The sequence below is a fragment of the Mytilus californianus genome, unplaced genomic scaffold, assembly GCF_021869535.1.
Source record: "Mytilus californianus isolate M0D057914Y unplaced genomic scaffold, xbMytCali1.0.p SCAF_9, whole genome shotgun sequence".
Classification (NCBI taxonomy): Eukaryota; Metazoa; Mollusca; class Bivalvia; order Mytilida; family Mytilidae; genus Mytilus; species Mytilus californianus.
The window spans coordinates 70,794,764-70,811,803 of NW_026262745.1; the positions used below are offsets into that span (position 1 = coordinate 70,794,764).

The 17,040-nt window shown below is 30.9% G+C and overlaps 1 protein-coding gene across 1 annotated transcript; it reads right to left on the bottom strand.

Moving 5' to 3' along the window:
- Positions 1-4,291: 4,291 nt before the first annotated feature.
- LOC127713970 (fibrinogen-like protein 1) lies at positions 4,292-6,319 on the bottom strand (the record flags this gene model as incomplete). Its single annotated transcript, XM_052219920.1, has 3 exons — positions 4,292-4,542; positions 5,717-5,887; positions 6,250-6,319. Coding segments are annotated over 3 exons (489 nt in total), but the record flags the coding sequence as incomplete, so codon positions are not given.
- Positions 6,320-17,040: the final 10,721 nt, after the last annotated feature.

A 17,040-nucleotide genomic window follows, 5' to 3' on the forward strand; every position in this document is an offset into this window, starting at 1 on the left:
AATTCAAAACGGAAAGTCCCTAATCAAATGGCAAAATCAAATGCTCAAACACATCAAACGAATGGATAACAACTGTTATATTCCTGACTTGGCACATGCATTTTCCCATATAGAAAAGTGTTTACTTTGACAGCGATCTATAAGTTATTAATCTTGAAGAACTACAAGGTATGGATCTTTGAAAACGGTAAAAGAAAAACGATAGATTCCAAATGGATCATGCAATGGTTAAGCTTCTATTAATAATCACACGATTCTACACATTCGTTTTTCTAATAGAATCATTAAGATTTCTTTAAATGTTCACATAATGATATAAATAAAGGCAATAGTAATATACCACTTTTAAAAATTCATTAATCGATTAAGGGAAAACAAATGAGAGTTAGAAACTAGTACGTAATTCGAGAGAAAATATATCAACCAAACAAATTGCACCAGAAAAAATAGGGACATAGAATTGAAGCAAAAGTTATTAAACTGGATTGTCTTATTCCTCATAATTTACAAAACAGAGGGTTTGAAAGGACGCTTTTTAAATTTTTAATTCAACAAATGACATGCATAAGCATATACAATGTAAAATCTGTAAAGTACATTAACAAAATCATTGAAAGATGAGACATACAATGTGCTGTCTTCAAATTTCATATAATATAAATATAACATACGCATGTCTATGCTCAAATCAATATTTCGATACGTACCGGAAACATCTATTTAGTACGTTATTTTATGACAGTGATAATTTGGGTAGGAATCTGGAGAATCATACTTTTCATCAAACAATTATTGTATATTGACGATTTACGATTAACAGTTTAGATTATTCAATTGGAATTGGAGCAAATTTTAGGAAAATTAATAGGTTGACAATTACCGATGCAGTTAGGTTCATACGGCGAGTTGCGTTCGTATGCCATTGTTTTTGAAATAATGTATTGATACATGTTTATTGTTCTTTAACGTAAAGCGTAAGATTCATAGTGTCTATTCGGTTGAAATCCGAAATATGATTATTAGTCAGTACTGGATTAACAACAAGAATATATATAGAAAATAAAGAAAACTTGAAAAAAACTCTTTGCGTTTTTAAATTCAAATTTTTCAGAAGCCGAATTTACCCCAGTGGATAACTATTAAATTTGACTGGAAGACGAATGAAGCATTTAATTCATTGCTAAGCCTTGAAAGAGCGATTCAGGTTAAAATGGCCTTTTAATCTCACAATTGGTTTACTAGTGACCTTAATGTATATCTCTTACAAGCAAATAATTACCAGATGGATTTGATAGGGATATATATATCTCCAACTTGATCTGTGTAAAGTATGGAACTTGTCATTATTATGATATAGTTGAAGAAAACATGAAATTGACAATTTTATTAGATTTTAACGGGAATTTTTTTTTAAATTCAAATAAGAACACCATTATATTACTTTAACAAGTTTTGTTAGTACAAAAAGTATCCCTCATTTTATCATAATCCATTTCATTATAAAACGACCCATTTAACGTACAATAAGATGTCAAGATTTCATATTTGATCAGAAAAAGCGATCATCTATAAATTCTCACCAGTAGCTGAAATGAAAAGCAAAAGCAAAATTAATATGGTACACAAAAAACTTATATCGGAGGCGATACTTTTTTGTATAAAAAAGGGGCGAAAGATACCAGAGGGACATTCAAACTCATAGATCGAAAATAAACTGACAACGCCAAGGTTAAAAAAGAAAAAGACAAACAGACATATAAAGCTTCATATTTCAGAAGTTAAAATACTTTATCTCTATGTTTTGTGCATATTTTTTTTTTCTCAATGTTCAAACATTGTTTCTCAGATACTATAAGCAGAATGCTAACAATATTTGTTGTTTGAAAGTGTTCGATATATATGCATATCTGGCAAGTTTAATCTGTCATTAGACTTATTTCTATTGTTAATAAGTTTTTGGAGTATGCCTTATTTCTTATAGGTTGCACTTTGTAAATACAGCTGTTTCATAAACCACGCCTCTTTTGGGGAGATACATAATATTCATAGATATTTTCTTTTGTTTACGTACTGGTTCCCAGATATAATCTCTATGTCTCATCTCAAAGAGACATAACTTGGGAAAGTTACCAGTATAAATGCAAATGGACGACAGTGGAATTGAATTCTGAGTAAGACATTAAGTGAAGGGAGTGGTAGTGCAGCATTTTAGTATAAGTTGAAACTCTTAGAAGTTCGGGCCATATAAATGTTGAAAATATGCCGCACAGCCCTATATTTTGACCTTTGAATAAAAAAGTAGTGCATATTAACTTTCCATTCTAGGCTATAATTGTTAACAAAACTGCATAGTAACAGTGATCCAATTTTAGCCGTAAACGGAGTTCTTATGGGAAATTGTATTGTCTATATTTACAGGAATGTAACCTAAATACAATAATTAATAGGTTCACTACATATTGTATATGATATTATTGTAAAGTGTACATGTCTGCCTGACAGGTTCCATCTGATCTTGACCTTGTTTATAGGTCAATGAACAGTGTTTGTTGTCTAGTATGCTTTTCTGATACTGTGGAAATATTTTCTTCATAGATACCAATTTTCCTGGTTTGAGGAAAACTTATATTTTCTCAAATATTTGACTTTGTGGAACTGACAAAGTCTGTTTACAAGCCTTTTGAAAGTATGTTCTTCGGCGGACATTTAAATTACAAGTTTTACTATGTCAACGAAATCCACGAAAATTGGTATACTACAGTACTGTATTCTGATAATATACATGATAAATGGTGTATTGAAACAACTTTATTTGGTGTATGGATAGTTGCAAGATGCACATGTTTTTCTTGTTGGCTTTTTCTTACCTTGACCCCATTTTTACTGTTCTTTGATTAAAGCAAGGTTTCTCGATTTTATGTCTGTTACTCTTATACCGTATGCAATATGTCAACTATATAAAGTATATGAAAGGATGGTCTCATTATTGGGTAATGGAATGAATTGAATATTTGATGATAATTATAACTATGTGTTTTAGTGAATAAATGGACAACTATGTGTTATACATGTTATATATAAAACAGGAAGGACCTACAGTACGGAAGTAGTTCAGTTCAACGTAGATTTTTTCGTGTCACTTTTTTTGTTATATCCGTAAATATATGGTACAGGTACAGTTATATTTTATTGATGTTATGGCTAGGGTTGGTTTCAATCATTAATTGGAGTGATAAACCATTTCTACAAAGAATTAACCATCAGTATAAGAAATAAAAAAAACAATTTATTGACGTAGAACCCTAATATTTCTGGGTGTTTTATTTGAGAATCTATAAAATATATCAACCACACACATGGTTTCTGTTTTAGAACTGTAATGGTTTTAATGATACCTTTCTGAAACAGTTCTAGAAAGGAGTCAAAAGAGAAACAACAAAATCTGTCTCAATTGAAACTCTTGGGGACTTTAGATTGTGCTTTGTTATGGCAAACATTCGGTTACACTAGGTTCACAACATATACAGTTTGATATGCCTGGGCTTAAAATCATGAATGGTTTAGACAGGTTTCCGGTTTTTGCAAGATTCAATTTACACATATTTCACTTTATACATTTTGTTTTCGTATGAAGTAAAAAGTGTGCATTTAAATTGGCAAAGAGAAGAGAGAAGAGAAATTAAATGAATGTTTTTGTGTGAAAATTGCCGAAAAATTGTAAGATACTTTTTTCAGAACCTTAGTTATACATGTTATATGCAGGAGACTGTTGGTCTAATAACGAAAAAAGAGAAACATAAGCGCCCAATTACTACAAAAAAAACCATTTACGGTATAACAAAACAGGAAGTGATTGCAGATCGAAAAATATGAAATACATTACAACTTATCATAAACAATTTTCAGATGAATTATCACATCATACTGTAACACAAAAGTAAAATGGAACTAATAACATTCATGCTCAGTCAGTAAAATAAACATTTAAAGTGTCGTCAAGCAGAAAGAGGATTGACAAAAATATCATCTTTTACCACTACGGCGTGTCAGTCCAAGTATTAACTTTTTTCTACACACAAAAGCAAAGCCACGAGCGTCAAGGTGATAGCAGTATACCACTCGCTCAGTGAATGGGGTCGAGGTTGTTGTTTTTCGGACAAAAAACGACTGCAAAGGACAATTCTGAAAAGAATCACGTTCACTGCAACTAAAATGTGTAAAGCAAAAGTGTTTATATTGAATTGAAACTGACAAAGAAAACACTGGTACTTTAATATATCAAGATACTTTTTATTCATATTCTACGTATCATTAACGTTGTTGATTTTAACGAATAGTTGTATCCTCTCCAACAAGGCCATACCATTCCTTTAGATTTGAGTTTGGTTTCGCCTTTAAGATAGGCTCCGTTTAGATTTGATTGATAACACTTGTTATACCAGTATCCTCCATTGTAAGAATTCGCACAGTTGATGTGGTGGTTATCATTGTCCTGGTCGGTAGTCGAGAAAAGAATGCCATTATGACCAGATAAGCAATCTCCTGTAACAGACGAATTTCAAACTGTAAGACTGCATTCAAATCTTACTGCATGTTCATTTTACCTTTGCTTTTTGTCCGTTTAATTTTTAAAAAAGTGGTCATAGTTTCCACTGCAGAAGTTGTTTTCCAGTTTTAAGGTTGATGGGAAAAGGAAATAATTACTGTGTAGAATAAACTCAAGCAAGTTGAACGATCACTGTGTTTTGTTCGGAGTCTGACTATAATATTTACCGCGTGCATACATGTACATGGATTTATAGAACAAGGCATTATGTTGATGATGGTACGCTTCATGTGCAGGGCACCTTAAACGCATTTTCAGCACGATCATATGTTTATGTAATATGTTTGTGTTATATGAATATTAGAGCAATACGCTGAGCCAGATGTTTATTCTGTCAGTGTACAAGGTAAAACTCCACAGGAAGACATTTATTTTATTGATTTTGTATTTACATTGTGTCATAGATCAAATTTATTCGTTCAGTGTATGTTCTCTTCTGTTAATGTGTCTTTTGATTGAGTTTAGCCATTTCAATTTATATTTTAGAGTGTGTCTTTTTTATGTTGTAGTGTTACACTATTGTTTCAGATAAGGGCGAAGGTTAGTACCTATTAAAAAGTTTAAACACGATGCAATTGTTTGCACATGTCATTTTTGGGGACCTTTATAGAAGCTGTTCGGTGTTAGCCAAGGCTCCGTGTTGAAGACCGTACTTTGACCTATAATGGTTTACTTTTACAAATTGTGACTTGGATTAGAGAGTTGTCTCATTGGCACTCTTACCACATCTTCGTATATCTATGTAAGAAAGCATGATTATGAAATTAATAACCAGTCATTTCTGAGGCGTTATGGTACCGAACTTTGCCACATAAGTTGTAAATGTTAACAGTTTTTATATGTGTGTTTTTTTAATTTTTTTATTTGTTTATTTTTGTGAGTAGTTTTTCTTCATCAACTGAAATTTTTGAGATACACAAAATTTACTCGTTTATCAAATAGGAAAGTTATTGTTTAAACATTTTTAAGTTTTTATCTGGCTTTTGGGCATTTTTTTTTTCTTTTTCAGTTAAACCCAAATTGCTTGGTCTTTTTATTCCATAGACGGGAACATTCTAAACAGCGCACTACAGTAATGGAAATGTAATATGATTTATTGTAAGTACATACTAGTACCTGCATTTCCACTATAACCACTAATTGTCAGTTTGTATTTTGATTTTGCATCTCCAACTGAAAACTTCCTATATAAAGCATATCTGGCCTCTCCGTCGAAATCCGCAAGATCTATTCTTAATTCAAAGTTACCTCCGGAAGTTAAAATATGCATTTTCTCATTACCTAGAAACGAAACATATTCACGATAAATAATAAGCATGAACAAATAATGTACAAAATACAATGAATTTACATTAATGATCAAGATTAAATTACATGAATTAAGATACCTGAAACAAGAACACTTAAACCTGTAAGACATAAAAAATCCTATATGAATATATAATGAAAAAGGAATTCCAGAAAGTCAAAACTAACATCTATTTAGGACGGTTTATGTTCATTTTATTCTATTTTAATACAACACTATAACATATTCTCTAAGCTATCATTAAAGGGTCACATAACAAAATAGTATTTGAAAAAAACCAAACCCAATTTGAGGAAAGTGTTTAATAAAAATTACACTTTTAGTATGAACCTACCAAGCCAGTGTTCTCCTTTAAAATTACCAAACCCGTGTTCATATTCTTTCCAGGTTCTGTTGAAATCTATTTTTCAATTAAATCGTCTTTGAATAACCTGAATAAAATACCAACGTCACGTAATAGATACATATCAAGTGAATAGATTGTTTTGTCTGTTGAGTATCTTGGTATATTATCTCACGAAGGAGTCACTGATAACAGCTACTGTGGTATTTTGTTCTGTCCGTTGTTTTTGATAATTACTTTTATACTTTTATAGATAAATATTATACTTTCATAGAGGAAGTAAAGTATATTTGTACACATGTGTCTTTTCTATTGCATACTAACTGACCGGTTGTTGAACTGTTGAACTGAAGAAAGCATTCGATCCAACTTTACAGAATGTTATGCATTATTGATAATATTAAAGACAATGTAATTATTAACATGATTAACGTTTTTATGTGTTATTCAACAGTAAAAAATATTCATTAATTGTTTGGAATCTACGACGCACAATTATATCCAAATAAATCGTTTCTTAAGAAACGTTTGTTTGTTTTTTGAACGTTTTATATATTTAAACTCATTGTCCAAGCTTTGCCTTGATTGGTCAGTTTACAGTAAACGTCAAATGGTTTTAGCCCTGGCGGGAAGATCGTATAAACTCCACTTTTACAATGTGCTGGGTCTATCTCTCCACAGTCTTTAGGTTTGGCAACTAAAAGGTTAAATGTTATTGACAGTTTAATAGGTTTGATAGTTCTTTGTGTATTTTCAATTACAAAAGATTTCATTCATATTACTTTTTACAAATACTTGCGTATGAAATTTTAAACATAACTTGTTTAAAGCGTTTTAGCTTGATAAAAAATATTTGAATTTAAACATTTTGTCAATTTTCATATTAGCAGAAGGTACAACTTTTGGAAGAACAATTAGAACATGTATATAATAATATGATTGTGTTCTTCATAATAAGAAACAATTATTACTATTTGCAACATCTTGCGTATTATATTTTTATTTAACAAAAAAGTGTTTAAAGCGCTTTATCTTTGTAAAACTTAAACGGTTTGTAATTTGCATATAAGATGTAGGTACAATTTTAGAGAAAACAATTACAACATGTATCTAATAATATGAATGTTTTCGTCATAAGACTGGTACATAAATTTTTACATTACCTTCTGAATATCAAAAGTAGACGATCGTTAAACTTTGAAGCGAAATACAAATAAGAATTCGATAATGGCATGTTTAAGCTTTTTGAAATCAAGTAGTAATGTTCAGACGTCATCGAGTGTATATTAATACATATTTAAATTTAATGATCGATTTTAATTTGTTGGCAGAAAACATTCTTGTTGGCAACTTTTCTAAAAAAAAATGCATGCAAAAGCCACATAAATAGCTCCGTTGTTTTAAAACAGAGTCATTTGTGTTTTTTTTTTATTTGTTGTTATATCGAAATAAGGTAAAACAAATGGTGTTATCGCTAATGACAAACTATCCTTAAAGAGACAAATTGACATGGATATAAGTAACTGCTTGTCACCATACGACTTTAACAATATCAAAACCATGCCACGTGGTATAAGTTATTAAAGGCTTCAAAATGACAAAATGTAAATCATTTCCTAAAAAAAACCAACAACCCGTTTAATTATAATTTGATGAACGAAAAGAAACCCTGACTTGGGACATGCATATACAAAATATGGCAGGATTAAATATTTAACGCGCAGCAAACTCGCCCTAATGGGACAATGGTGTAGCTGAAAACACTTGGGCCAAAATGCATAAGATATCAATTTAGGAGTGCTTCAAGTTATTGAAAAGTATGTCAAAGCCATTTATAACTAATGAATGAATCACTCATCTTTTCATTTACAAAATTATCAAGTGTAAAATAAGTCCGACCTCGCGCAATGCCATACTTTTAAGTAATAGAAATTTAGAACCATAAGTGGTCATACGTGTATAGCAATATACATATCTACCGAATATATTTATATTTATTATCAAGAAAATCAAAGTACCGACCAAAATATATTCAAATATCACTATGTAAAAAAGAAAATACTGCATACAACGGCAAGCTTAAAAAATTGTCCTACCTGGACACCAGTTATTGATAAAATTTCCTCGTCCATGTTAACACCTTTCTGTGAAAATTTGTTTGTAGAATGATTATTTCATAACTCTGAAGAGAGACTTCGATTATCTCACAAAAGTTATATTAGATGTTTTTTTTTTTGGCATTTTGTTTTAAGTCTTCACATATTTGTTTTGAAACTTGGTTATCTGCAGTTTACTAGAAAACATCTGAATTCAAAATGAATATTGTGAAGAGTTGTCTCATTTGCAATAATACCACATCTTCTTTTTTATATGTAAATTTAACAAACAAACAGTTAATTTTATGTATTCTTGATACGCAAGATATTGAACTTATTTATGAATCATGTCGCTAACGTGACTTTCTCTTTTAAACATTTTTCAAACCTAAATTAACAAATGATGTGTTTCTGTTGACATTAGAATATTTGTTGTTCCTTTTTAGTGTTATTTATAGATTAACAGAATTTTGTAACTAGTTGTTATCTTACCGTTAACTGCAAAATAAACCTTATACAACTCCAGGTTTTTTTTTATCATCATGTTGAAACCCGTCATAATAACTTCAGAATATTTCATTAAGCACGACGGATAATTATTCATCTTTATAATTTTATCAATTATTTACTCAAACATTATTATTATTGAACTAGCATATGTTTATGTTTCCTTATATTGTAAACTTGATATTTAATTGTGGATGAAGTTCGTTTAATATCTTGAGAAATGTTCCTACTCTGCGAATTTGTTGTGGTAACGATGACAACAAAAGTTGTAATCGGAATATTTTCGATAAGAACATTTTGCTGAATGGTACATGCATTTCGGGAACAATCTACCATTGTGAACTGTAGAAAAGTGTTGACTGTTTTATTGATTTTGTAATTTGATAATGTAACATGTGTTTCTATGCATGTTTCTCTGACTATACACTGTACAATGTGTTACATTTTTCCCAGGAGAATGTAAAACATCTATAGTAAGGTAGTTGGATTACATATCATCAAATTTGCATTTTTTCATCGATTGTACAGTGCAAATTAACAGTACAGTAACATTATAATTTGATTTTGATAGGACAGTCGAACATTTGTTGAACGCTGGTTTGTTACATATTTGTATGTGTATTAATGTTTGTATGTTCAAAATAATTCTATGATTTACAAATATATACCTTCAATCGTTTTTCTTTTTGTACATATATACAGTCCATTCTCAATTTGAGACATTCCAAAATGAATTACAAGTCTGTGATATATATTAAATAATCTATTTTGAAATGCGTCACACAATTTGATAATCATCAAATTAATTTGGACTTTTTTTCGGAAAATGCAGTAGTAACGTAAGTTTTTTTGATGACCCATCTTACCTGTTGATTTGGGGTTAAAAGTCTTTTGAATCATATATAGAAAATAAGTCACAAGACATTTTTTTTTGAAGTTTCATGATATTATGTGTATTTAGGTCATACAATGTATATGAAGTAAATATCAATGGCATTTTGTATGTTTATCGTCTTGAACTCGACATATTTGGGAAAATTTATGAAATATTTCATCTCAAAAACGAAAGAACTGTACTTTCGAAAGTTTTTCAGCTGCTACCTAGTTGAAATATAAAAAGTGAAATAACAAACTTAAAGATTAAAAGTAATATTATATCTTAATATTTAAGAACAAATATAACACTACGACAATTGATAAGCCAGTGAGTAGATTGAAACTAGTTTCCTTAACATGAAAATATTCATTTGACTTATTCATTCACATAGAAGTAATCTCTAATACTAATTCTCTGTAAGGACCATACTTTTTGAATAGGAGCTTAGAAATGTATGTTCTTAGAATTCAGTCATACTTTGTTAAATTACTCATCTCATCATAAAACATTACTGGAAGACATTTTTCTTGGAAAAACTTTGTGCGTTACCATGGTTACGGGAGCCAATAACTTTCGGCTCTGTTTTATACCTTTTTAAGTGAAAACGACCATTTTCCAGTCTCAAATCAAACCAAACAACTAAATATTGAACGAAATGTTTTCCCATTTATGCATTATATACTTTATTTGTAATATTTTTACTACATCTCATTCCTTCCAGTTAAGCACATTCTCAAGAAAAAAATCGCACGAACATGTGCTAATTTCAGAAGATTTACAATTTCAGAATTTTGCATTTTTTGGCTTTATTTAATCTAACTTTACTAAAATTTGTATTTTGTTCCCTTAGTAGGTATATCATGAATAAATTCAGAAAAAAATAAGTGAGGTCTCGCTGGACAACCCATTACAAATCATGCTTAAAAAAGCATGAATTGGTATTTGGTCAAATTTGGCCAATACAACCAAGATCTTTATTGTCAATTTGTTTTAACAATTGCTCATACAAACGATCAGTAGTTATATGGATCACTGTGTGGTATTCAACTTAAAAAAAATCAAAATGAAAGGAATTCTTTAATTTTGTGTGCATATCAACAAATTGTTACCACAGTAACAAACATTTTTTAAAAATTCAAGTAATTTATATGAATGATAAAGAGAAAAATACATAAAGATATCTATGAATGAAATTTGTTTATCACCATACCAACCATACTAACTTAAATTTTAAATTTTTTGTTTCCCATGATTTTTCCCTTCAATCTTCATCAGATTCTCTCTGATCATGTTTGTTAAACAGAACTTGACAAACAGGTGACTTCAAAAAGGCAAAAAAAACTTCTTACTCTTCTAAAAAATCTGAGTTTAACTACTTTTTGATAGGATATAGTTGCGGATCTATATTTTGATAGTTTTTTTGTGTAGTGCCCACCATTAAGTAATATGTTTTCTTTGGGTTTTTTTAAATGACTAATTTGCTGATGTTTTTTTTAAGAAATAATAAATAGACTGTATAAGCAGAAATGATATACAATCACTTACCATATTTATGATGCCTTCAATAGTATGATTATTTGATTTCATTAGCAAAATGTAAACAAAGTCCAATTCACACATTTCTTCGAATTTTATTTATATATTCTTGGAAGATTTTAGTTTTGCAATAAATAGATTACAGACTTAGATGGGGGCCTTTCATGGTTTTAACTGCTACATGTATGATTTTGATACTCACCAGAATCAATGAACATTCACTGATGTTTTGGGATTTGCATATTTTGGATGTGAATTCATTTACACTCAGTATGCAACATGATGGAAATGCTTGGCAAGCCTCATATTTCTAACTAGTCTTACATCATATAAATAAACTTGGTGTGAAACATTGCTCGGTTATTCTACATTATATTCTGGTCTGTTTAAACTCGTGTCTATGTTCTAGATCAACAATGTTTGAATAATATAACAATCAGAAGATAAATTATGATTGCCAGTAAGACAAATCAACATTCAAGACCAAATGTTGTTGATGTTAGCAATTTAAGGTTACCTTATGGCCTTCAACATGGAGCATAACACTTCATGTGTCTTTCTTTTTCTCGCATTAATAATATTAATCCCTTAATTATTTGTGGAAGTAACATTATACTTCCTGTATAAAAACAAAAATTGTAAAGAAGACCAAGTTCATGATCAGCCCAAACTGAGAGCTTTACTAAATTTTGTTAAAGTTGACGTATTACAGATGAAATTATACATAGCATTGAAATTTAGTTAAATTGGGCTTATTTAGCAAGTTGCTGCAAATTGAAATTTTCAGTTCATGTTTGCTGTCTTCTTTTTCAGCAGATTTAAAATCCTTAGGTTCAGAATTCCTGTCTTTCATAGCAAGTCTTGAAAATAGGAAGAATTTTTTTATCCAGTCATAAGTTCATTTCTTTTGAATGGTACTGATCTTCTTCCTTCATATTTCTCATTTCCTCTGCAGCTCTAAAAGGATCTACCTTGCTGTCAGGTCTTTTCCCTGCGTACAACCTGTCGAGCAAATATTTCCTCTGAGCCTCACTGAAACTTATTCTTTTTTTCATGGTTTTCAGTGCCCATCCCCGACGCAGCCCACTTTCTCCTGCCATTGAGTCTGATGGTATCGACACTGACTGGGTGTTAATTAAAAGGCTATTTGCTTCTGTGTCATACATAATCTTAGCCTTGTCATGCACATAAATGACTTGTTCATAGTTACAGTATCCCAGCAGAAGGTGGTTATGCAAGGTATCGTTTGAGCTGAAGGATTTCACACAACCGTCTTTTGGGCAATCATATGACAATGTCCTTTTCTTTGGTTTTTAGTGAGGGTCTTCATCTTTAATAAAAGGATCAAATTGTCAAACATATTACCCAGGCTATAATTGATTATTACATGTAGTAGGCAATTAATTAAAATGAGGGTTATCACATGCTGAGCAGGAAATACCTACCCTTCCAGGAGCATTTTCACTACAGTTTTTTTAATGTTTCACATTGTCAAAGCTTTAGTTTTCATAGTTGTGTATATGTGTGCATCTCTTTATGTGTTACTGTGTGCTTGTATCTTTTTTTTTCTTTAGATTGTCTAAGTCTAAAATTTTGAAGACTCACTCATAGTTTGTTAGGCAACTTTGTCTGTATTTGTGAATACCATTAACAAGTCATCTGTGCACTGATCAAATATCTTTCCTCTATGCCTTAGTTCTTAGCTCACCTGACATCAAGGGTCATGTTACAAAATTATTAAAGCAGGTTAAAATTTGGTGTAAACATTTTGAGATTATGACATAAGCAATAAAATGATTGCAGCAGTATAAATGAACACTTTAATGAGGTCTTTCCACTTTTCGGTGGAAAGACCTATTGTATTTGTTCTGATTATTATTATTTTTATTTTTTTTCTTCTTCCGCCACTTTTATTTCTTGCGTATAAATTTTGTTTCGCAAGATGTCGCTTAGATGTTTGGTATATGATATCGAACAGTTTATGCGCCTTTGAAATTCACCCTGCGTAACCGAATACTTTTCTTTGTAGGAGTTATCTCCCCGAACACTGTTTTCCTTGTGACTGCATCTCCTCTGTAACCGTAAAAGAAAGCGACAAATTTATTTTATAAAATTGCTCGTTATATCCTTCACATGATTTGTCCTATTTTGACCGAAGCGATATGAACACTCCATATGAGAGTTATTTCCCCTTATGCGTTTATTATTAGTGATATACATTTCTATCTTGTAAACCATAAGTGATAGAGACCTAGGATCTTTTGATTTGAGGTCCTTGGTCCAAAAAAAAGAAAATAAGGTCAAGGTCAGAGGTCAAGGTCATATTTTAAATTTTGATTTTGGCTTATTTTCACTTCTTTTCAAAAACCGTATAAGATATCGACAAGATATTTTTACTAAATTGTAAGTTGCGACATGTCGTAACACATACATTTTGGTTGAAATGGTACGCTAACATTAGATTGGAGTTTTCTCCCCTCTTATGTTAAAAATTAGGCGTAAAGTGATATAACTCATTAACCATATATAATTAAGACCTATGGTCTTTTGATTTGAAGCCCTCGGTTTATGACCTTGAAATTGAGCTAAAGGTTATAGGTAAATTTGACGTTCTAGATTTTGACCTTTGCTTTTTCCTCGTTAGTATACGTGATAAAGCCATAGGACTTTCTGCATTACGTTGCAAGCCACTTGACCATTGAAAAGCCAACCGGAAGTGACCTTGTGTAAACCGGAAGTAGCTATTTTTTGCACTTATTTAATGTAAAAGTATATTAAACCATATATTTTTGGAATCAGTATCAAGTAAACTATCAAATAAAACCGGAAGTGACATTTTTCAAACCGGAATTAACAATTTATCTCCCTTATTTTGAAAAAAATGTATAGAAACCATGTATTTTTGGAATCAGTGTACAATAAACTATCATTATACGCTGAATATGATATTTTAAACCAAATTTTAATAGTTCTATTTCAAAATAGATCTTTATGAGTGGAAAGACCTTCAATTGTTCTCTGAACAATTGGTTTTTATTTTACTTATAGTTTGTTCGTATGCAGTGTTTAAACTTGATTACTTTGTTCATTCTAAAAATATGAGGCTTATTAACCAACAAAAGAATAATTATTTGCAACTGCTTTTGTTGAATGCCAGGGAAATCAGCAGAAGAAGAAGCGATATTCACCGAATTATATAACCATGAATTTCAATGTTTGAATTATATGTAACAAGCAAAACATTAATACTCAATAGATAACTTTTTTCTGAAGATGGTCTGTCATAAAAAAGTGCAAACCGAAATGGCAAGTCAAAAGAAGTAATACAAAACTGTGTGTACCCTGGAAGAACTCAAGTAAAATATGAGAAAGTGACTGCGCTGAATATTTGGAAATCTATTACGCGACTTAACGCAAAGTATCACTTTATATCAAACCACTTCTGGATGGAAAAGGTGGATAACACAACAAATACATTCTGACAAAAAGTATTGATACTCGAGTTATATTAATGGCAGACATGACAAGCTGTTAATGTCTCATCATTGTGTAATTGATTTGTGTTTAATATTGAGCATGCACTGTGTCCGTGCAGCCGTTGGTATAGCGCATTAAATTATTCCGTCATATCCACAATGTAACAATAGTAGAATCTTTCTTTTCATTATTTTTCAATCTTCTGAAGGGATGAAAATAAAAAAGTTCAAGCCTGAATAATAAGCCAGGTCATTTAATTTCACGTTCATATATATTGATGATGTTCTTACCATTAACAATCCAAACTTTTCTGATTGGATTCCATTGATATATCCCTCAGATCTTGAAATTAAAGAAACAGCAGACACGGCTTCCTCCGCCTCATTTTTAGACCTATACCTCAAATTTGACATACACGATCATCTCAGTACCAGAATATATGACAAACGATACGATTTTAATTTTGAAATTATTAATTTTCCCCACCTTAGTAGCAATATACCAACTTCACCTGCATATCGCTTATATATTTCCTAACCTTTTCGGTATTTAAGATCTTGCAGCTCCTACTCAGACTCAGATTTTGTAAAACGTCAGTAGTGTCTGCGCAGAAAGTTGATGAACCAGGGGTATGTCAAAGAACGTCTCGTCATTTTTCTAAAAAAAAAAGTTCATTGGAAGGTACCAAGACCTTGTTGATAAATATTCCGTATGAACTTCACAAATAATACGCGATGGTATTAAAGTACATGTATAGATTCTGGGTACTGACGTTGTTTATTATCTTTATAACGTGTTATAGTATTCTTTTATTTCTCTTTATGAATATTACTTTTACTGTTTAGTCTGTTTTTATTGAGATCCATTTGACATGACTTTGTACTTATACATCCCGTCATTGTGGTATTGTTCTATGATAATTCTCGTATCCTTTCATTTTTGCTAATGTACTTTGTCTATATGCCTTTTTGTGTTTCTTTGATACACATATGACTTGGCTCTGTAATTATACATTCCGTTATAGTGCTATTGTAAAACTTTTTTGTTTTCTTGTCTTTCATTTTTGCTAATGTGCTTTGTCTATATGCCTTTTTATGTTTCTTTGATACACATAGACGTGGCTCTGTACTTATACATCTCGTCATTGTGTTATTGTGCGATGGTGAATTTGTGTATTCTTGTCTTTAATTTTTGCTAATATGCTTTGTCTATATGCCTTATTGTGCTTCTTTGTTACACATTTGTTTGTTTTATAGTGATTAAGATAACAACACTTTGTTGACTGATGTGTCCCTATTTTTGACATTTTTACCTATGGTGACTGTTTGTTTTGTTCACACATCGTTGTCGATATAATGAAATTTGATGCGACTGTCATACAAGTGAGAGGTTTAGCTAGCTTTGAAACAAGGTTTAATCCATCATTTTCTACATAAAAAAATGCCTGTTCCAAGTCAGGAATATGACTGTTGTTATCAATTCGTTTGATGTGTTTGATCTTTTAATTTTGCCTTTTGATTAGGGACTTTCCATTTTGAATTTTCCTCGGAAATCAGTATTTTTGTGATTTTACTTTTTATTTGCAATCCGCTGATTAATCATACTTAGCAATTTTCCATAAAAAAATCATCATCAGATCAAATTGAATTCTTTTTTGATCAAATGTTTGTCAAAATGAAATAAATGTTGCTCCGCATCCTTGGTAGTCTGTTTGGTTTAAACTGAACTATAATTCGTAGTATAAAATCTTTCCTGTATTCAAATTAAGATATGTTTTGAAGAACGAAATCACCAGACATTTAAAGAACTGTCAAAACAGGGGTATGCCTAATTTTGGACACGTGTTACATACATTTTTAACGGTGAAACCATAAACAGGTAGATTTCGTGAAATTAAAGTATGTCCTGAAATTGGTCAAATAATGTTATCCGATTAATGGCTTCATTAGATTACCAAAGTGAAACCAAAACTATTACGTGCGTAAATACACCAAACTGCTGGTCAACCAACTCAGGATGGCATCCGTAAAATTTACAAAGGAATAATTTCAACTTTACTACCTGGAACTATAAAGCGTGAATATGTTTTTTTTTAGAACAGCATCAAAAATTTACGGAATTTGTTTAGGGAAATTTCATGGGTATAGATGGTGTGCATTACATCAAGGGAAAAGGGATAAAATGGATATTTTGTGTGAAAACTGCCGAAAGATTTTAAGGGAGTTTTTTTTTTCTGTAAGGTAGTATAGTTTAATGCTGGCTGGATATTAGTTGGCTAGTAATGAAAAT